The sequence below is a fragment of the Batrachochytrium dendrobatidis genome (assembly GCF_000203795.2).
Source record: "Batrachochytrium dendrobatidis JAM81 unplaced genomic scaffold BATDEscaffold_9, whole genome shotgun sequence".
Lineage (NCBI taxonomy): Eukaryota > Fungi > Chytridiomycota > Chytridiomycetes > Rhizophydiales > Batrachochytrium > Batrachochytrium dendrobatidis.
Genome location: NW_006281107.1, coordinates 600,681 through 620,900, shown reverse-complemented (window position 1 = coordinate 620,900; position 20,220 = coordinate 600,681). Strand labels below are relative to the sequence as shown.

Genomic DNA, 20,220 nt, shown 5'->3' with positions numbered 1-20,220 from the left:
TTGCACCATAATGCTATGGCCATTTGAATTTTTAAAAGCAAGTATCCAACTTTATTGATTATAAAAATTCACTGGCTTTGCTTATACCACCACATGTATTACAAAAAGTAATTATATCTGCCATGCAAGATCTGTAATTGGATGGTCATTGGCTTGAGTGCTTAACTTGCATGCTGTTTTTGTTCAACTAGAGGCTTCATCTATTGGCATGCCATTCTGACTGCAGTCACGTTCAAAAGGGCCACTATATTGCCTACCATACTCCCAGTCATACTTACGACTGTACTGTGGTCTACTCTGATTGTATATTTGAACCGTAGCGAAATATGGGTGCTTGAATTTGATGACAAGTATGTATTCAAGTGCTGGCTTTTTGGTAGCTTGTTCCATGTCTGGCATCTATGCGAAGAGTTTGAATTTTGGAAACTAAGCTATTTGATTGGCTTCATGTATGACCAGACTCATATCCATGCTAGGTATGGCACTGGCATTTTTGCTTGCATTTCGAACAAACCGAGCCTTTGACCGATACTGGCAAGGAGCACAACTATGGACCACCTTGTCCATTCAATCACGCAACCTTTCACGACTCATTTGGAATGGTGTTCAAACTACCAGTCACGAGCATCTAGTAGAGAAGCACCAGATGATGCGTATGGTATTGGCTGTTGCTGTTGCGACAAAGTGTGCTTTACGGAGTGGGTCGCAAACTGCTCATGGCTCGTCAAAACAGTCAAGTCGAGTTTCTAAATCTGAATCGTTTACCACGGTTCAACATGATGGCGAAAATGTTCAAGAATTACTAGACTCATCTTGTAAAAAGACTCAAAAAAGGATCCATGAATTTGCTGTGGATAACGAGGTGTTGGATTTGTTGCCACCTGGGTATTTTAAAGTTCATACCTGGAGACAGAGCATGGTAGATCTATCTAGCGATGTACCATTTTGCAAAAAGGAGACTCAATTGAACATGCCTGTTCATCTGGCCAAAAGTCGTGTTATAGATCATTCAACAAGGGAGCAAATCGCAACTTTGAATGCCCAGGAAAAGTCAATCCAAACACCAAAACAAACGGCTGTCGCAATGCATACTCACGATGAACTATCAGCAAAACGAGTTGCAACGTGGAGACTAGGGCTAGATGCTCATGAGGTTCTAGTCGAGTCTCATATCGCTCCATTGGAATCGCGTCATGACAACCCGTTTTTAAATAATTGCTGGTCAGCCGATTCAAATGAGCAATCTGACCCAGTTAATAAAACACCAAAGCTTCGCAACCGTAAACAGGATCAGCCCAAACCACCATCTAGTTCTAGTTCTCGAATGACTAGATCTATGACTAAGCTAGCACAGACTAGTGACGATACTGTATTACAAAAAAGTAAATATTCACCATTAACATCAACTCGTATCCAGCACTATAAATCTCCCAAAGCAAACCTGATTGTCTCAATATCTCCCCATGCTACCAAAAATCCAAAGGAAATTCAAACTTTGCAGTACTCGCATTCGACACACTTGGTAGATGCACATCTATCAACATCAGGTGTATCATCCGCGTTTTCATGGACTGATGGGCAATTTTCAGATAAACCTCGAGGCTCTACATCTCTACTTGCAACACCAAATGAAAAAAAGGGATTTACCACAAGCTCGCCACAGTTTCCCATGCAGCGATTTCCAATGTATAGTCAAGACGGATCATTAGTGATTAATACGCCATTGGATATTATTTATCGCATTGCATTTTATTTGCGACGGCGGCGTCGTGCACATTTAGTTGACCTTGACGATGTCCCTTCTATGACACAAGCGATTACTACCATGATTGACTCGGTAACAAAATTTGAGCAGGTCAAGTAAAGGTTTATGTTTATTCAATGTCAACTTTTATCCATGTATTCAACTGACGATGATGTAATGGTTATAGATTTTAAACGTGCCAATGCCCAAATCCTATGATGTTCATATGAAGCAGATTTTGATTCTCTATTTTTTAGCCCTGCCATTCCAGCTTGTCAAGTCGCTTGGCTGGGCTGTTGTATTTGTAACCTTGGTTGTTTCGTTTGCATACTTTGGAGCAGATGCCATTGCAGCAGAGATTGATGGTCCATTTGGCACGGATGAGGTAGGTTTATGTTTAAGCAAGATGGATTAAAGGTTTGACCCAGACTACGATTGTATGGCTAAACTGGCTTTAAATGTGTGTTGCAGAACGATCTTCCGTTGGATTATTTTTGCCAGAAGCTTAAAGGGGATATTGAATATATTATGGAAGCCCCATTATTTGACGAGAGTTTAAGTTCTGAATAAATGTTTGATCGTGTTGATCTTGCAATGAGATTTGAAGTTGAAATGTTTAGACTTTAGAGCAATGCAGCGGGATGATGTCTGGCCTGTTGATAAATATGCTTAAAATCCAGTAACTCGCCCTTTCCCCAATCCTTCCAACTCGCCTATTCAAGTATGGAGGCAACTGGCACACATTTGTTTTCTAGGACTACTCAAGGATTTGGAAACCTTACTGGATGGACAGGAGACGATGTTTCTGGCAGCCCAAAAGATGGGCAAGGCAAGGATAAGTTGCAGGTAGGATAGGTTACCGACAGTGTAGTAAAACAAGACGTTCAAGCCCACCCATGATTCACGATTATTAGACCACTTTGATATCATGAATGATGCCGCTTGATTGGCATATTCTACTGTTTTTATCGAGAATTGTAGTTTATCTGACTGTTTTAAATGGATTGATTTGTGATGGGCACCATAGGGGCTTGTCATGTCATTTCTAGTGATTCTGGTGTCTGAAATAGGGGACAAGACATTCTTGATAGCAGCAGTGCTGGCTATGCGGAATCCAAGGTGGAGTGTTGGCAGTTGCATTCTTCAATAGACTCATGGATGCTAATCACCACATGAATCTTGAAATACTAGACTACTGATTTTCTCTGCAGCCATGTCAGCACTTTTTCTAATGACGGTTATATCTGCACTTCTTGGCCAGATTTTACCTAGTCTTTTATCAAAACAGTATACACAGATTCTTGCAGCCATTCTTTTTATTATTTTTGGTTTCCGATTACTCCATGAGGGATACTACATGTCTGGTAATGAGGTGACGGAAGAATTGGAGGAAGTCACACAAGAGCTTACAGGATCCACACATAAAGAAAAGCAAGAGGATTTAGAAGCAGGATCCGAGTCATTTGCCACAGAAACGGGAAGCGAGTCTATACCCATGGTTACAACCACGACACAATCAGATGAATCTGATAAAGCCGTAAAACAGCTGAATCATCCACTTGGTGTTTTGTGGCACGGAGTAACTAGAGTTACCAGATCTTGGGCGTCTGTATTGTTTTCACCCATATGGATTCAAGCGTTTGCATTAACATTTGTAGCAGAATGGGGAGATAGAAGCCAGCTTGCAAGTGAGTGGTTTGCAAGTATTATTTTTAGTAAAACCGAGACTGTATACTGAGATGTGACTGTGCATGGTATTTTAGCTGTTGCGCTGGCAGGAGCAGAGGTAGTGGATAACATGATAGAGCAACTGTATTCAACAAGTATATTAACATATTGAAATGTTTAAAGGATTTCTGGTGGGTTACGATTGGTGGTCTTCTTGGCCATGCGATCTGTTCATGTGTAGCAGTGATTGGCGGTAGAATGGTAACTCATGAATGCACTGATTGAACAATTGATGGTAATAGTAACACGATTCACACATTGTGATTAGCTTGCAGCACGAATCTCAGTCAAGACAGTAACGATGATTGGAGCATTGCTGTTTATAGCGTGTGGTGTAGTTGGACTCTATGAGTTTGTGGTTGAGAATTACTCGGAATAGAATAAAGAATCCAACTGCAGAGTTGAATAAAAAAGTCGAGATATTTGTCAAGACATTTGTCGAGACTTGTTCATCCCTTTACAACGACTTTCAACTCATTGACTCTTATCATGTCTATTGCTGAGCTACTGGCAAATACTCTCTCGCCCAGTTGAGTATTACTGTGTTTTTATCCAGACTATCGCTTCATGCAGACACTTTCCTTTGATCCTGTCTGAGAACAGATTGAACCGCAGCTGTCTTGACCAGCTACCGCTGGCTGGAACTTCAGAGTCTGGTCTGTGGTCTTTGCATACGCTTTGACTCAATGCACTATTATCCTCTGGTCTTGCTCTGCTCTTTGTCAATGCTCAAAAGTTCTTTTTTTCTGTCTGTATCGATTCTCCACTTGCATTCTTCAATACTGACCTGTTTTTACATTCTGTTATTCCTATTCATCTGTTCGATCGATCGCACTCATCTCACTGTGTTTGACCCATTAACTGCTTTACCAAAACAATGGTCTTGATATCTCTCATATCGTGACTGTCGTTCTTACAATTCAAATCTAACCATCAACAGCTCAGACTATTCGAGAGGATGCCACCAACAAACTTAATTCGTACGAATCAGAGAATTTCCCAAACTATCTAGGTCTGCTCTGCCAAGAACTTACCTCTCAGCAAACTCCCATGGACATCAGAAAGAGTGCTGGCCTGATTTTTAAAAATTCTCTTACTTCCAGGGTTAGTGCTTTTGCCATCCCATGGTTTTGTTTCAAGCTAGATTCACTCTTAAATCTTGTCTACTGTGACGTTCACGAGTCCTAACAATCTGGCATGTTATTGTCGTGAAATCTACAGGATGCTGTTCGCCAGACTGAAATGGCTGCAAGATGGAGAAACATCGATCCGGCATTTAGAACTCAAGTCAAAACAGCCGTAAGTGTTACTTTTTATTCTTCATTTTCCAATACTTTGTACTGTATATACCACAATCCATCGAATGTGCATTATTGTAGTATCTAATCGCTCTACATTTCATTAAATTTCAATTCACGCATTTTTTATTTAGATTCTTCTCTGCATTGCTGCTCCCGTTGCAGGGCCTTCTAAAGTCTCGGGCCAGGTATGACTGTTTCAACTACAATATGCTGGCATCCAAGATTTTTATTAATATTGTTGGATAAATTATCAACTTCAAATTTGACGTTTATGCAATCTATTCATACTGTTTGATGTGCACTGTACAAGGTTGCTGCCGCAATTGCCGCTATTGAACTCCCGCATGATGAATGGCCTGATTTGATCAGTTCACTTCTTGAAAAAGTTACTACTTCTGAAGCCGATGTTGCCAAGCAAGCATGTCTCCAAACCATTGGTTATATTTGCGAATCAATTGTACGTATGGATTATTCCATGCGCTTTATCTTTTAATTTGACGACTTGACAGCATTTACAATTGCTTTATTTATTTCGTACAGGAACCTAGCGTACTAAGAGGTCAATCTAATGCCATTCTAAATGCTGTTGCCCATGGAGCTCGCAAAGAAGAGACCAAGTACATTTATTTTTGATTATTCACTCAATCATATTGCCATATCTATTCTGACATTTTTTTCTAGTAACGCTGTGCGTCTCTGTGCAATCCAGGCACTTTTCAACTCGCTTAGTTTTGTTCGAGATAATTTTGAGAACGAGGTATGGTTACTATAGTATGCTTATTTCGGACAATACCAATTCCCGATTGATTATATCCTAACCTTTGCATATTTTTAGGGTGAAAGAAATTACATTATGCAGATTGTTTGCGAAGCTACTCAATGCTCAGATGCTGAAGTTCAAGTTGTTGCTTTCGAGTGTCTCGTCAAAATCATGTCTTTGTATTACGAAAAAATGGTTTTCTATATGCAAAAGGCTCTTTATGGGGTAGGCTATTGGATGTAAATACTTTACTGTGCACTCATTAGTTTAATGCCATACTTATATTTTTATTCATTCAGCTTACCGTGCTAGGTATGCGCCACGACAATGAAAAAGTCGTACTTCAAGCCGTAGAATTTTGGTCTACTGTTGCAGAGACTGAGCTGGATATACTCTACGAGCATCAGGATGTAAGTTGTTTGCGCAAAGCAATGTATAGTTTTACTCTGCTGATCTAATTTTTTGGACTGGATTTTAAATGTGTGCTGGTTTATAGGCATTGGAAGCCAACGAACAACCAGAACGTGAACTCTTTCATTTTGCCTCGACTGCATTGCCTCAAATTGTCCCAGTTTTGTTGTGGCTCATGACAAAGCAAGACGAGGATGACGACGAGGACACATGGAATATTTCCATGGCCTCTGCTACTTGTTTGTCATTGTTTGCTACTTGCTGTGCAGATGCCATTGTTCCTCTGGTTCTTCCCACTATCGAGTCCAACATCAAAAATGAAGATTGGAAATTCCGTGAGGCTGCTGTCATGGCATTTGGTGCAATCTTGGAAGGTCCTGATCCCACGCAGCTTGGTAATCTGGTGCAAATGGTAATTTTTGTTTTTCAATTGAGCTGCAACCTCATTTTTGTTGTATTAGATACTTACTTTAAAACTATACAATAGGCGTTTCCCACTCTTTTAGAGCTTATGAACGATAACATGGAACAGGTCAAGGAGACTGCTGCCTGGACTCTCAGCCGTATCAGTCAGAATCTTATCCAGTTTGTCACATTTGAGCAATTTCCTGTCTTGATCTCCACCATTCTCAAAGGCTTGAGCGATAATCCTCGTGTTTCTACTCACTGCGCTTGGTGTATTATTAATTTGGCTGAAAATACCACTCCTACATCCGACAATCCTGAAATTGAGTTTGCAGAAACCTCTCCATTATCAAGTTTCTTTGAACCCATTGTTAGTGCATTGCATCAGTGTGGTGAGGCTGCTACCAATGCTCCACATTTGCGTGCTTCTGTTTTTGAAGCCATGGCTACTGTTATTGCGACCAGTGCAGATGACTGTCTTGGCTCTGTGCAAAACCTGACTACCGTGTTGCTGCAACGTCTTAACGAGTCTGTCAATGTACAGAGCCAGCTGGTTGGTGCTGATGAGCGTCGCGTTCACCATGATCTTCAAGCTCATCTCTGCAGTGTCCTTACAGCCGCTATTCGCCGCCTTAAAAATCAGATTGCACAGATTGCTGATCCCATCATGTCAACCATGCTGCTTGTTATTTCCAATGCACCAAAGGCATCCACTGTTATGGAAGATGCATTTTTGGTGTGCGGAGCTCTTGCTGCCGTAATCGAAGGCAATTTCTTGCGTTATGTAAACACGTTGCTACCGTATGTGAGTTCTGCCATGCAGAACGTTGAGGAATACCAAGTGTGTATTACTGCTATTGGCTTAATTGGCGATATTTGCCGTGCTGTGGGTGAAAGCATTCTTCCTTATTGTGAAGGTATTATGGGGGCTCTTGGTAGTCTGATACAGAATCCCAGTCTCCATCGTTCTATCAAGCCGGCCTGTCTGGCTGTTTTCGGTGACATGTGTCTTGCGATTGGAAATAATTTTGAACCATTCTTGCAGCCCACAATGATGGCGACTCACCAATTATCCGAGAGTCTTAATCAAATGCCAACCGTGAGTGATGCCTTGATTGTGTTTGATTTTGCAATGATGGTACGACAGGAGAAATGTGGATTTGACGTAGCTTACTGACACGTGTTGAACTGGCATTTGTTTTAGTCTACCAATGAGCAGTACGAATATATCTACCTTATGCGTGAGGGTATTGCAGAAGCATATGTTGGTATTGTTCAAGGTCTCAAGGCTAGTGATCGGGGTAGGAGTTTGTTTTTAAATAGAAACGCCATGCCTTTTATCGTGAAACTACCTTGTATATTTCTAACACTGCTTTCAACATGCTACTTTCTATCAACTTTTCAATATACTTTAGCTGCACAACTCATCACACCCTATGCACACCAAATCTTTGCATTCTTGGAGGCCGCTACTGCTCAAGAAGATCGCACCGAGTCTGTAACTCGTAGTATTCTTGGTCTTATTGGGTATGCAATTTTGGCATTTCGAGTTTGCTCTATGCAGCTTTGTTTTACTAAACTATGTTGGTGTGGAATGATAGTGATTTGGGCGAGCTCTTGCCACTTGGTACAATGAAGCCGCTTTTCAGTGCTGAATGGATTCCTCTATTGTTAAAGGAAGTCAAAGTGGATCGTAATGCTTCTATTAGTACCAAGGAAGTTGGACGATGGGCAAGAGAAATGGTTCGCCGCCAAGTGTCGGTTTAAATGAAGATCCACCATCACGCCAGCTTCACATTTAATGCTTATGTGCAATCTTTGAATTCTATCCTGCTTCATCCATCTACTCCTACCTATATCTCTTCTGATTTTTGTGTTTCTATCAATTCTTTTACTTGTCCCTTGCCTTTACTTGTTGGTTTTTCGAATCAAAAAGATTTTTGTGAATTTGTTTTTAAGCTTTTTGGTAGATTTTTAATTTCAAACCAATGGGACATGTTACTGTTCTTGTTCAGCATGCTTGGGCTATGCAGTCTATGGCTGCTGCAAAAAAGCCAAATCAGCATGGGGCAGATAAAAGAAAGCCTATAACTCAGAATACAAATTTAAAAAAGAACCAATCTGTCAATGCATCGACAATGCCCATCCCCAAAACGCTAGCGCAGATTACATCCAGAAAAGTATTGCCGTCTCAAATCAGAGTAACAGTTCCATCATCGGTAGCTCAGCTTGTAAACATGTACAATTCGAGCCAAACAGTAGCACAGCGTCAAACTTGTCAAGCAACAGCTTGTGACATTTTAGCACGTCTAGAGCATCTTGTATTAGCCAGCATCATCCATGATCCTTTTAGAAAAGACATGGTTCGGTCCAGTATCTATCCGGTGCTTGATTCCGCGTCAACTGGTGTATTCACTAAAGCAGCTGGAGCACATCGCCAAAAGCCCCTCAAATCGCTTGGCCAGGCTGCTCTCGCCAATTCACATCCATCTACCCTATCTGCAGTGTTTAGCTCGCCCATCATTGATCCAGTCTTCAAACCCCATCATGATTCCAAGTTCATTGGCAATTCAAACTCGTCTGCCTCCAAAACCACACAGTTCGCGTCTGAAGCTCGGCTGTCTGTTCTTATGCTTTCTCAGTGTCGTACTAGACACATTCGTGATCGAGCCATGGATCTCTTGATGGAGTCTTTAGATACCAACATTCTTTCGACCCATATGGAGGAGACTATCTGCTTACAACACCTGTGGATTGAGTTGGTCCACGTATTACGTCATACAATAGATGGTCGACGACGGCATAGAGCAGTTTCGGGAGGGATTTCTATTGCAGCCGAACTGAATAAGCATCATTCCATGTCAAACCCTATTCAACACAAAAGCACAGATGTACCCAGAGGGGGCTCGTTAGCCAATCCAACAAACAATCAAGCTGCGTTAAAAAGAGTAAATTATGACCGCAGTGTGTCAGAGCTGGTGGAAAATGTACTTGATACGCAGGTTTTAGTGGATGACCATTTGGAGCGAATACTAAGTGTGAGATGAAATTCAACTATGAATTGATGTGTTTCGATATAATGCCAACTTTGATTTTTGTTATGTTTGATAGTGTCTTTTGCTGACAATGCATCGGATAGAGTATGCACGCGATGTGTGTCATGTTGAGCTGATTAGTGCTATGGATCAGTCATTCTATTTGCTTCTTGAAGATCTTGAACTCGTACGATCGGAAAATCCCTATATCATACAGCTCATTGGTGACATTCAAGACAGCGTACGTGTGTTGATCAAATGTCATCAAAGTTGAAGGCTCTGCCAATCTATTTGTCAATATACTCATGACTTGTTTGGATGATTTAGGTGCATTATATTATCTCAATGGGTGAAGAAAAGGAAGAGGTCATGGCGTTTCCAGTCGGTATTTCGCTGCTATCTCAAATTGTCAGAACGGTTGTTCCTGAAAATCTATCCACTTTATACGAATCGTTTCAGAGCATCATGTCTGATTTAAGTCATAAAAGACAATGGTAACGTGAATACATTTGAAATGAGAGCATTGATGTGTTGACACAGTTGCTTCAACCCTATACGATTGTGTATTGATATTAAATTTTAGGCATATTGGACGGAAGTTTATTCGTATCTTGGCATCAGCAGGAATGCTCAAGCTAGAAGTATGCTTGATGTTTATTCGGTTTGTTAAAGAATTGCAAGTGTACAATTGGCAATGGCAATTTCTTGGAGTTCTTTGTTTAGGAAATATTGCATGTTCATCAGAATCATCAGCCATTCGTCGCACTGCAATAGAAGATGGTTTGCTGTACTACACAGAGATTGGATTGGCAAATGATATGCTACAGACCGAAACATCTTGCACTGATCATGCCAATCATCAAGCCAGCAATCCACTTTTAGCTTCAAATCAAGATACAAATAGCATAGATAAAACCCATGAAGTAAGATTGACATCACAAAACGATACATGGAAAATCCGTGCAGCATCTATTGTAGCCTTGACAGAAATATATCAGCAGTATCGATCGCAACCTCACGGCTTGCTAGCACGAGAAGTCATAGGCAATTGTCGGGCTCGTGAACCCAATCCTAATATTCAGCATCTTCTCAATCACCCAGCAGCAATTGCTCCACAGACTAGAATGATTCGTCGACTATCATTTGTATTCAAGTACATCTGTATGTCGCTTGCAGAAATTTATGCAGATACGCAGTCTGACTACAGTTACTTGAGAAAATACGTGCAGACTGCAGAGCGCAATGAATCTCGACGCAGATGGCATCCACCTAAAACGGGAATGCATGATCGATCCAATGATAGATTGGGGCAAGATGGATCAGCAATTGACAACGAATCGCATCATGGCAAACTCGAGCATATGAAGCCAATAAAAACCAAAAAGGATATGGCGCGAGAAGTCAATGTACCATTTCAATCCCATTTAGCAGGATCGTATCAGACCAACCATTCGATCCAAGAAGCAGTCCAGTTGAGCACAAGAAACATGACCAATCGAAAAGAAAAACCGCAGTTTGCTGGTCGTGATCCTGAGTTGCTGTCCATCAATCCATATCATGAAAACTACAAACAAATTCAAATTGACTCGACTGCCAGTCTTGACGATGCGTTTCTGTCATTTGAAGAATGCAATCGATTCGATTCTCCTGTTGATGGAATTCCTACATTAGCACAACTGCCTCCACTCGCACCCTCCACATTTCACAGTTATCTGTCTGGATTCCATCCAAGACAATCCAACTCATTGATACTAGATAATGGTACGGCAAATCGTCGTAAACTGTTTAATGTAAATCGCCCAGATTCAGATTCAAGTCCAGGTTCAGATTCAGAGCATAAACACTCACAAAAAGAATCGATTAAGAACCAAAAGAGTAAGATGGATGATTGTCATTGTATTGCAGAGTAACAAGTAGGATTGATTCTGTTGTAGAGCTTATTCATCGTGAATCTGACGAGCATCACAGAAGCAAGTCATGACAACGAATTGAATGAATTGTGAATGGAAAGTCTACAATAAAGATGGATGAATAGTGAATGTGTAGTGCAATAGAATGAACAAGACTCTTGATATGCTTTGGCTTAATCGTTATCTTTTGCTATTCAATTGAACACAAGCATCGATGGCTTCGCAGCAACCATCGGCAAACTCCACATCGGCCGGATTTGCAGTGCCAGGTCCTCGCACATCACAGAGTCCTAATCGTCGTCCAGATGTTGCTTCACCCTGTAAGCCTTGCTTGCCAGTCAATTCATCCGGCCATTCCATGCAACCACCTCAAAAACCACTTGCATCAACCTCCACTCCAGCACCCAATATACAGGCATCATCTATAGTATCAACCAAGGAACCCATGGCAGTTTCTAAATCTGTGTGTTCTGCATCAGCTCCTCAACCACCTCCGCTTCCTTACAAAGTGCCTGAATGGTCCAAATCACCATCAGAGGATTACTTTTTCGAGGTTTGTAACCAGCTGTTTGCTGTAAATAAGAATATCGGATTTCTACTCTGGTAGAGATACTGGGCTATTGAATATTTTATTCCTAATAGAAATTCTATTGCTTTGTCCTTTAGGTCATTAAAAATGGAACCATTGTCGAACAAACTCAGCTGTTTCGTCAAGAGTATATCGTTGTTGGTATGATACTGTTCTTGGTCAAAAGCTAATATAAAAGATATCCAAATATTATAATGCATTGCTACAAACTAATACTGCATTTCCAAAACTTGAATAGGTCGATTGCCAATTTGTGATGTCGGTCTTGAGCATCAGGTCAGTAACAATCCAATTTTGCATTCAGTCAACCAATTCATTTCTATTGTTCAATATTTCTAATGTTAATTTCTGTTGTAGAGTATATCTCGTTACCATGCAATCATTCAATTCAAGGAAGATGGTGTGTACTTGCGATTGTCACTTTTTGTATATCAGTTCAAATGGTGTACTACAGACTAAACTCGTTATAAATACTTTAACAGGGACTGTACAGATTTATGATCTGGGTAGTAGTCATGGCACATACCTCAACAAGACACTTCTTCCAAAGCATGATTACAGACAGCTTTGTGTTGGAGGTAGGTTGTCTAGGAACAAATATACTTGAGGGCTATACTTCAAACTATCGTGATAAAGTTGGCTAATATTGATTTATTTGACAATGTCCTTAGATATGATTCGATTTGGGCAGAGCTCTCGTATCTATATTCTTATGGGACCTAAACCTGTTTACCAGGAAATCGAGTTTAAAAAAAGTCTAAAACTAAAAAAGCCTGAAGAGGCTGTCATTGAAGCGAGCAGAGAAGAAGTTACATGGTAAGGGTTAATACTTTCCATACAGTATTTACACACGTTGACTGATTGTCATGCACTTGAATTTTCAGGGGATTTGCCGAAGATGCGTATGATGGGGACGAACTGGCTGGGCAAGAAGTTGATATGTCTGCAGTGGATCGATCAACAATTGATCCCAATGCATTTTATTATTCAGATCCACGGAAAGCATTACGAGTATGGTTTGATTCGCGTGGTGCTGACTTGGAATACCAGCATGAGGAAGAGGGACATGGTGTGACTCGTGGATACGTTGCACGTATTGAGTTGCCTGTAGAAACCGGATTTGGAAAATTGATTGGTGTAGGTCATGGCAGCAAGAAAAGGTCTGCTGAGCATGATGCTGCCCTGGAAGCATGCTTTAGGTTGGACAAGTATGGTTTGCTGCGCGGCAGTGGTGCAGAAACCAATCAGAGGCTAAAGAATCGTAGAAAGGAACTTTATGGGGATGACGATGATGCTGACGATTCCTTTTACGATCGAACATCCAAAGGTTTGTATATTTAAACACTCGGGGTTTGACAATCTGCAATACAATCATTTTGTACTGACTTTTTTCTTCAATGTCGAATTATATAGCCGGCCATTCAAAAACAAAACAAGCTGAGCATCAAGAAAAAGTAGAGACCTTTGAGAGTCTACAGGAAAAGCGTCTTGATACGCTGAAAGAGATGGATAGACTACAAAAGCTTATTGAAAAAGCAGATCAAGGTGTGTTTCTGCTATTTGAACAATATAATATGTTCATTGCTCAATACGCGTAATTAAATGCAACATGATTATTTAGCGGCGAGTCAAAATACGGAAGAGGTTGATGAGCTCGATCAATTCATGTCGAGCGTTAATAGCAGCATCCAAGCCGAATCATTGTTGGCAGACAAAAAACTACTCGAGGAATGCAAGACTGAGATTACACGATTGGATAAGTTGATTAAATTGGTTGAGCCTAGTCATATAAGTCAAGCGCAGCAGCTAGCTGTGCCTACTGAATCGATTTTTGCAAAAAAACCATCCACTTCTCCCTTCAAGACTGCTTCTGCTTTGTCTAGCCAGTCATTACCATCTAAACTACTGGAAAAGTCATATCCATCTAACGGTGCAAGTATTCGACCGTATCAGTCGTCCATCAGTGCGTGTGTTAGCCAGTTGGGGCTTGTTAGCCCTCAAAATACAGTCACTTCAAAGTCTGATGGTTTGTCCCGCTCTACGTCACCGGGTCTGACAGTATCACGATCATCTACCAAGCATTCATTTCCTGACTCGGAAACAGCGGTGTCGGTCGCTGAATCTGACAAATCTGACAAGGATTCGGCAGCCCACACATCTATTGCATCCAACGACTTTAAACGGAGAAAGTTTCTTGTACCCACACAGCAGCAAATGAAGCAGCATGACATTGAGACTGAGGATGTGGTAGATTCTATTATTGGACAATCAGTAGATGCGTCCGATGTCGCACAGATGAATGCTGCATATGGCTATTAAAACAGTATCCACATAATGGAGCATTTGTATCTATCTTGCATTAATTTCCCTTATTTTGTTTTGGAATAAATAATGATCAAATGTTTAGGTTTCCTACTACAGAATGAGATGTATAGACACAACATTCACTATATGATGCTCAGAACCAAACTCATTGATGTATTGTAAATACGGTCGCGTTCTAGTTCAAGACAACGATTGCACATCTCATGAATGCAACTATAATGCCAATCACTAAAAATAACCAGTCAACTAAAGAGTTTAACAGACAATATTGTCCACTACATTGACATTCATCATTTCATGAGACTGGCAGTTTATTATCCCGACTCTTATTTAGTATTCATTCTGCGTGAATACGGCGGTGAACAGTCATGCGCTAGAAAAAGTTGAATCTATCGAATCTGACCTTTCAGATTATCCAGTCATTTGGTCAGAAATGCTAGACTTTGAAGCTGGTGAAGCAGTACTTTGTTTCCATGGACCATTGCTTTATGAAGCCAAGGTACACAATACAGCTGTCATGCACTTTTATACTTTGTATCGCAATCCTCTCCTTGAAAAAATATAGCTGATAGTTCGTCAATCCACAATAGAACCACAAGGCAATTTCATCAACTTTTGTTTTGACGGATGTGCTGACCTAAATAGCAGTCCAGTTTCATTTGTATGAATAGTGCTGATTATATTGTAAGCTAGCATCTACATGAGCTAGTCAATATTGAAAATTACTGTCCATCTTGATATTGCCATTCAATAATTGTTTAGAATTCGTATTGTGACGAGTACATCATTGACCAACAATCTATTTGTTTCTGATTATGATTTTTAATGAATATATTTATTTTATTCAATAGGTTCTTGCTGCAGAGCTGTTTACCGATAAGGAAGGATTTCCAGACGGACCTCATTATCTGATTCATTACCGGGGATGGAAGGCATCGTAAGTTGTCTAGTATAGTGGACCAACATGAAATCTATGAATGTGCATTGCTAATGCTATTCACGTATCTCTATATCTTGTCCGTTCTATCCAATATTCATATGCAGATGGGATGAATGGGTTCCACCCAGCCGAGTACTTAAAAATGATGCTGATGGTCTTCAGCGCCAGGCAGAACTCCGATTTTCCCAGGCCACCAAAAAAAATGCAGCCAAATCGGCACAGAAACCTTCACCGACATCAGTAACTGATACAGGCTCTTCATCTCAACTAAAAAAGCGTCGCAGAGATTCGATTGTTGAAAAGGTACGAGTTGAGCCTTTATATTTCAAAATCTTGGATTTACTCTTTGTTATAGTTGGATTGACAATGACTCCCAATGGATTTGTTTCATTATGATTGTTAGGAAGAGATATATATGAAAAGACCAGAAATCCGCATTCCAATTCCTGACCCTCTCAAGACTCAGCTTGTAGAAGATTGGGAGTTGATTACCAAATCACTCAAGGTGGATTATTGATGCCTTTTGATTGCTGACTATACAACACACTTTCAAAAGACTCATTTTACGATTATTTGTAGCTTGTTCCTCTTCCTCGAAAAATTACAGTCGCAAATATACTTGACGAGTTTTTGGATACCATTCGCAAAACAATAAAATCCAAAGGCAGTCGCGAAAGGCAAGTTTTTGTTGAAACAGTTCTGGTTTACTTTATGCATTTGATTGTCTAGCTCGTGACAGTTTCTGTATATACATCAAACTGACATATTCTACGATTTATCTGGGATGTTTCTTGTATGCCATCCATTTGTATAGAGAGCTAGATTTGTCTTTTAAAGAAGTTGTCGAAGGACTCAAGCGATATTTTGATGCGGCGCTTGGAAATATTCTTCTCTATCGGTTTGAGCGCCAACAATATGTAGATATTTTGAAGCGAATGCCAGGCGTTCCAATGTCACAGATCTATGGTCCTGAGCATCTGCTTCGTATATTCACTCAACTTCCTGCTTTGGTTGCACACTCTAGTATGGATCAGGATGCCATTAATATTCTCAAGGACCACTTTGCTCAAGTGTTGGCGTAAGTTGCGAGTATATTTCAGACACTGTTTGAATAGTTGCTAACAATAATTGTTTTTAGCTACTTACAAAAGCACCAGGACAGAATTTTTCTTCAGGATTATGAAGCCACTACTCCCGAGTACATGGCATCAATCCGCCCATGATATTACAATTTGTAATAAACACATCTTTCTAGTAGCATATTTTAAAATATGAGATGTATAGTCATTCAGTCTGACAAAAGATTGTGTTTGAAAGAATTGATATTATGAGTTTTTAAAACCATGCAAGATGGTGCGAGTATTTACAATCGTATTCACGTAAAATGAAACACTTGTATTGATTTCCTTGAAATAATGATCAAATGTTTAGGTTTCCTACTACAGAATGAGATGTATAGACACAACATTCACTATATGATGCTCAGAGCCAAACTCATTGATGTATTGTAAATACGGTCGCGTTCTAGTTCAAGACAACGATTGCACATTTCATGAATGCAACTATAATGCCAATCGCAATGTTTGAAGATTAAACAAGTGCAGAATTGACGGTAATGTGAATGAGCACAAAAACCAGTTAACCAAAGAGTTCAATTCTGTTCAGTAAACTGACATTCGTTTCATGACTGTCATGTATTTTGGCACGTTGTTTCATTTTACGGAATACGGCCGTATATTCTATAAATTCTTTACTGTAAATCCAACAGCTGTTTGGCATTCGACAACAGTTCAGGCATAGTTGAATATCGGAATGAGTTTTCTGGAATCCTTCAATGTAAGTAGACTCATAATCAGCAACGATTTGTAATCATAGCAAACTAGCTATTTGAAACCAGTGATGAACCCATTTCATTGAAGACTGCAACGAGTAACTGCCACTTGCAGCCATTCTAGTTGCATGGCCCTTGTTTCCTCTCATTTAAACTGGCCAATATACTCAACATGTTCTTTAGTTTGGCTCTCCTCGGAATAGCGTGGATGTAGTGCTTAAGCGACTTAAAAAAGGAGTCGCTCTTGATGAGGAGATTGCAGCGTTTTTCAAGGAAAGGCAAGCTTTTTGGCTTCTATTCTGCTGAAATATCTTGGCATTTGGAATGCAACAGACTGATCATTGCTATATCTGCTTTAGAGCTGCAATCGAGGAGCGATATTCTGCCGATCTATCGAGACTGTCCAAGCGAACATTCAATGACAAGATTGATCCCGATTATATTGGGTAAGCGGACAATCAAACCTATTTCATTGTTCATTCACTGCTTTGACTAAATTTCGTATTGCTGTACTTTATAGAACACTTGGCACGCTATGGGGCGAAATCCTTCATGCCACCAGTGTTGTGGCTAATGCAAGGTCTAATCTAGCCAAGGAAATTTTAAAACTGGAATACACATTCCGTACTCGCTGTGATAAGGATCAGGATGCAGAATGGTCAAAAGTGAAGCAGGTAGGTCCGAGTCAGGCTTTCAGTAATTCTGAAAAGTTGAATCGCATTTATATTTGTTATAGTATGAATCTAGTCATCATAATGTTTTATTTGATGTTTGCCGTGATATTTTAGAGCCTGAGTGCTCTTAGTGCAAATTATGAAAGCGATTTTGTTAAACTCACCAAGGATTACGCCGACAAGATTGTCAAGGTGGAAAAGTATGATGCCAAGTCAAAGAAAAAAGCTACATCTCAAGGCAAGCTGAATGCTAAAGTCCATATTAATGCTTTTGCAATGTCGTTTTAATATTAATCTGAATCACTCTTGTCTATTTCCATATCTATCAGTTGACAAAAAGTTGCTGGACATGATGAGCACTCTCGAGTCTGCAAAGAACCAGTGGGAAACTGAAGCTAAAAGGCTATTCCAGGTTTGAATCATGGTTACATCATCATTTCAAATATAGTTGTTGTATTTACAAAAAATAACGCTTTATCAACAGAAATTTGAACAAATGGATCGAGAGCGCATCGAGCTAATCAAGAAAAATCTGTCCTTGTTTGCTCAACAGGAAGAAATGATTGCAGAGACTTTGGCTGGAGTACGAATGGTTTTATTTTTTATTGATATTTCCATTTTCCAGACAACTCATTCAACTGAATTTATAATATTTCATTAGGTGAACGGAATACTTATTGTTGCATGTGACGACTATAGTGTTGAAAACGAGATTCAAAATTTTTGTGCAACCAAAGGAACAATGTTTGGTGAGATTCGAGCTTATTTGAATGGTGGTATCAATTTTTTGTGTTGAGCTAATTGCACTTTTTAGTTGATGTACAAACCTCTCGGGTAGCCTCTGCGAGCCATTCAGAGCTACGACAGAGTGATCAGTAAGCATTTTATATCAAGGTTGCGTGACAATACATGTAGTTGAGACTGACATTAAACTATTGTAGTAGGACTGTATCGGTTGCATCTGGTATCAATAATGTTGTCGAGCCAACTGTAAGAAAATCTATTGACTGCATTCAAGTTGTTGAGATATTGTTTGTAAACATGACGTTGATATGTGTTTTGAATGGGTTCATAGCCGCCTGTGCCAGTTGTTGATGAGAATGGATTTTCTATTCGACCAGAAACTGTTGATTTGTTTGCATCCAATTTTCCCAATGGTAGCGAAGCTGATGATTTTCATGATGAATCTGCAAGGTAATTAATAATACACACAATGTTGCTATGATACACGCTGTTTGGCTGATGGTCGTCTTGGAGTTTAGTCGAATACAGCCAAAAATTCATGTGGCAATTCAAGAGCACGTTATTAAAGAAAACATTTCAGATACGCAAAGTGCGATTGCCAATTTAACTTCCAAGCTTCAGGCGCCTGGTAGTGCTACCGGAGGTTCAATTAGGTATGCCTTGTGTCTTGATTTATTTTTAAACTATTGCCGTGAGTTAATGATTTAAAATATTAATTTATCAACATGAGAGGACGAATTCAGTCTTCATACGACAGCAATGCTGCAGTAAGCAGATCACATTCCACAGCTGCTCCTCCAGCACCGCATGAGGCTACGCCAGCTAAAGCCGACGTGATTGTTTGCGAAACCTTGAATATTCTGCAAGTGAATGGCATGGTAGACAAGATTCTGATCACGGGAGAGATTTCCATTCAACTTCTCGATCCACTTTTGCAGCTTAATAATGACAGTAAATTCTGTAAAATCCTCATCCGCAACTTTGATAGTCTATTACAAATTGTGCCCAATGAGGAATACGTTTCACTATCATCTTCTATTGGAAATGAGTATGATTTGAATCTAGAAAAACTAGCAGAGCAGGTTCATAGCAATGTGCAGCTTTTTAAATATCAAGTCTGGACCGAGTCTCCAGAGCAGTTTTCACCCATTATTGTCAAGCCCATATGGAAATGCGAAGAGAAACAGGCATCGCTTTTAATCAACTATGAGTTCAACTCGGATTTATTGAAGCGCTTGCCGCCCCAGGAACTCACCATTATGGCTTCCATTCAAGATGGTGGTGAAATTGGTGCTGTTCAAACAAAGCCTGCTGGTGTGTGGGATCTGGATCTGCGTTGCATATTTTGGCAGTTGTCAGATCCAGAGTGGGAAGCAGTACACGGAGACTACGCGCAGCAAGCAGATGCCTCGACAGAAGAGATTCCCCGACAATATAAAATCCTTGCTCGTGTTGAAACCAGCAAGCAATGTCTTCCAGATCCCGTGGCAATCAAATACTCGAGCTCGATGGGACTTTTTTCTCTTGTAGATGTAGAGTTTTCTGGATTGGTTGGACATAGAGATGGCACTGGTTCCCCACATTCCCATCAGCCACCACTAGTTGTATCGGTACACAAATCTGTCTGTTCTGGCAAATTTGGATCTCAAATCATCACTGTTTTACCAGAGTAAATCGATTGATTTTTCATAAAAGATGATTGAAATGTATGTTTTTAAAAATATATGTATGCTGTCTTCAAACACATGAGCATTAATGCTGCCATTGTTGTGCAAACTGCATCAACGTGAACAGCATCACGTGGAACACTTCACTTTTTCACG

At 40.1% G+C, this 20,220-nt stretch overlaps 7 protein-coding genes across 7 annotated transcripts; all 7 read left to right on the top strand.

The window, feature by feature from the left end:
• Window positions 1–478: 478 nt before the first annotated feature.
• Window positions 479–2,314, top strand: BATDEDRAFT_26264 (uncharacterized protein; the record flags this gene model as incomplete). Its single annotated transcript, XM_006680283.1, has 3 exons — window positions 479–1,855; window positions 1,932–2,129; window positions 2,216–2,314. 3 exons carry the CDS (start codon window positions 479–481, stop codon window positions 2,312–2,314), a joined length of 1,674 nt encoding a protein of 557 aa, XP_006680346.1.
• Window positions 2,315–2,467: 153 nt separating this feature from the next.
• On the top strand, window positions 2,468–3,851 carry BATDEDRAFT_26263 (uncharacterized protein; the record flags this gene model as incomplete). Its single annotated transcript, XM_006680282.1, has 6 exons — window positions 2,468–2,590; window positions 2,772–2,863; window positions 2,936–3,432; window positions 3,508–3,530; window positions 3,596–3,673; window positions 3,741–3,851. The coding sequence occupies 6 exons, from the start codon at window positions 2,468–2,470 to the stop codon at window positions 3,849–3,851; spliced, it is 924 nt and encodes a 307-aa protein (XP_006680345.1).
• An 81-nt stretch (window positions 3,852–3,932) lies between these two features.
• On the top strand, window positions 3,933–8,294 carry BATDEDRAFT_17183 (karyopherin beta). Its single transcript, XM_006680208.1, has 14 exons — window positions 3,933–4,001; window positions 4,413–4,576; window positions 4,694–4,771; window positions 4,905–4,958; window positions 5,084–5,230; window positions 5,314–5,390; window positions 5,455–5,530; window positions 5,609–5,758; window positions 5,833–5,943; window positions 6,030–6,356; window positions 6,432–7,466; window positions 7,569–7,656; window positions 7,765–7,876; window positions 7,951–8,294. Exons 1-14 carry the CDS (start codon window positions 3,962–3,964, stop codon window positions 8,114–8,116), a joined length of 2,625 nt encoding a protein of 874 aa, XP_006680271.1. The 5' UTR covers window positions 3,933–3,961; the 3' UTR covers window positions 8,117–8,294.
• Window positions 8,295–8,487: 193 nt separating this feature from the next.
• On the top strand, window positions 8,488–11,421 carry BATDEDRAFT_90051 (uncharacterized protein; the record flags this gene model as incomplete). The annotated part of the gene is made up of 4 exons (XM_006680501.1): window positions 8,488–9,387; window positions 9,461–9,625; window positions 9,712–9,878; window positions 9,968–11,421. 4 exons carry the CDS (start codon window positions 8,488–8,490, stop codon window positions 11,292–11,294), a joined length of 2,559 nt encoding a protein of 852 aa, XP_006680564.1. The 3' UTR covers window positions 11,295–11,421.
• An 87-nt stretch (window positions 11,422–11,508) lies between these two features.
• Window positions 11,509–14,289, top strand: BATDEDRAFT_90050 (uncharacterized protein; the record flags this gene model as incomplete). Its single annotated transcript, XM_006680500.1, has 9 exons — window positions 11,509–11,847; window positions 11,961–12,024; window positions 12,122–12,159; window positions 12,241–12,283; window positions 12,366–12,461; window positions 12,555–12,699; window positions 12,768–13,210; window positions 13,297–13,428; window positions 13,505–14,289. 9 exons carry the CDS (start codon window positions 11,509–11,511, stop codon window positions 14,200–14,202), a joined length of 1,998 nt encoding a protein of 665 aa, XP_006680563.1. The 3' UTR covers window positions 14,203–14,289.
• A 352-nt stretch (window positions 14,290–14,641) lies between these two features.
• On the top strand, window positions 14,642–16,371 carry BATDEDRAFT_12855 (uncharacterized protein; the record flags this gene model as incomplete). Its single annotated transcript, XM_006680205.1, has 7 exons — window positions 14,642–14,707; window positions 15,060–15,145; window positions 15,253–15,451; window positions 15,552–15,653; window positions 15,728–15,835; window positions 15,967–16,226; window positions 16,287–16,371. 7 exons carry the CDS (start codon window positions 14,642–14,644, stop codon window positions 16,369–16,371), a joined length of 906 nt encoding a protein of 301 aa, XP_006680268.1.
• A 932-nt stretch (window positions 16,372–17,303) lies between these two features.
• Window positions 17,304–20,113, top strand: BATDEDRAFT_90049 (uncharacterized protein; the record flags this gene model as incomplete). Its single annotated transcript, XM_006680499.1, has 10 exons — window positions 17,304–17,425; window positions 17,500–17,653; window positions 17,768–17,908; window positions 18,138–18,236; window positions 18,315–18,402; window positions 18,468–18,528; window positions 18,598–18,643; window positions 18,729–18,847; window positions 18,916–19,050; window positions 19,128–20,113. 10 exons carry the CDS (start codon window positions 17,304–17,306, stop codon window positions 20,068–20,070), a joined length of 1,908 nt encoding a protein of 635 aa, XP_006680562.1. The 3' UTR covers window positions 20,071–20,113.
• Window positions 20,114–20,220: the final 107 nt, after the last annotated feature.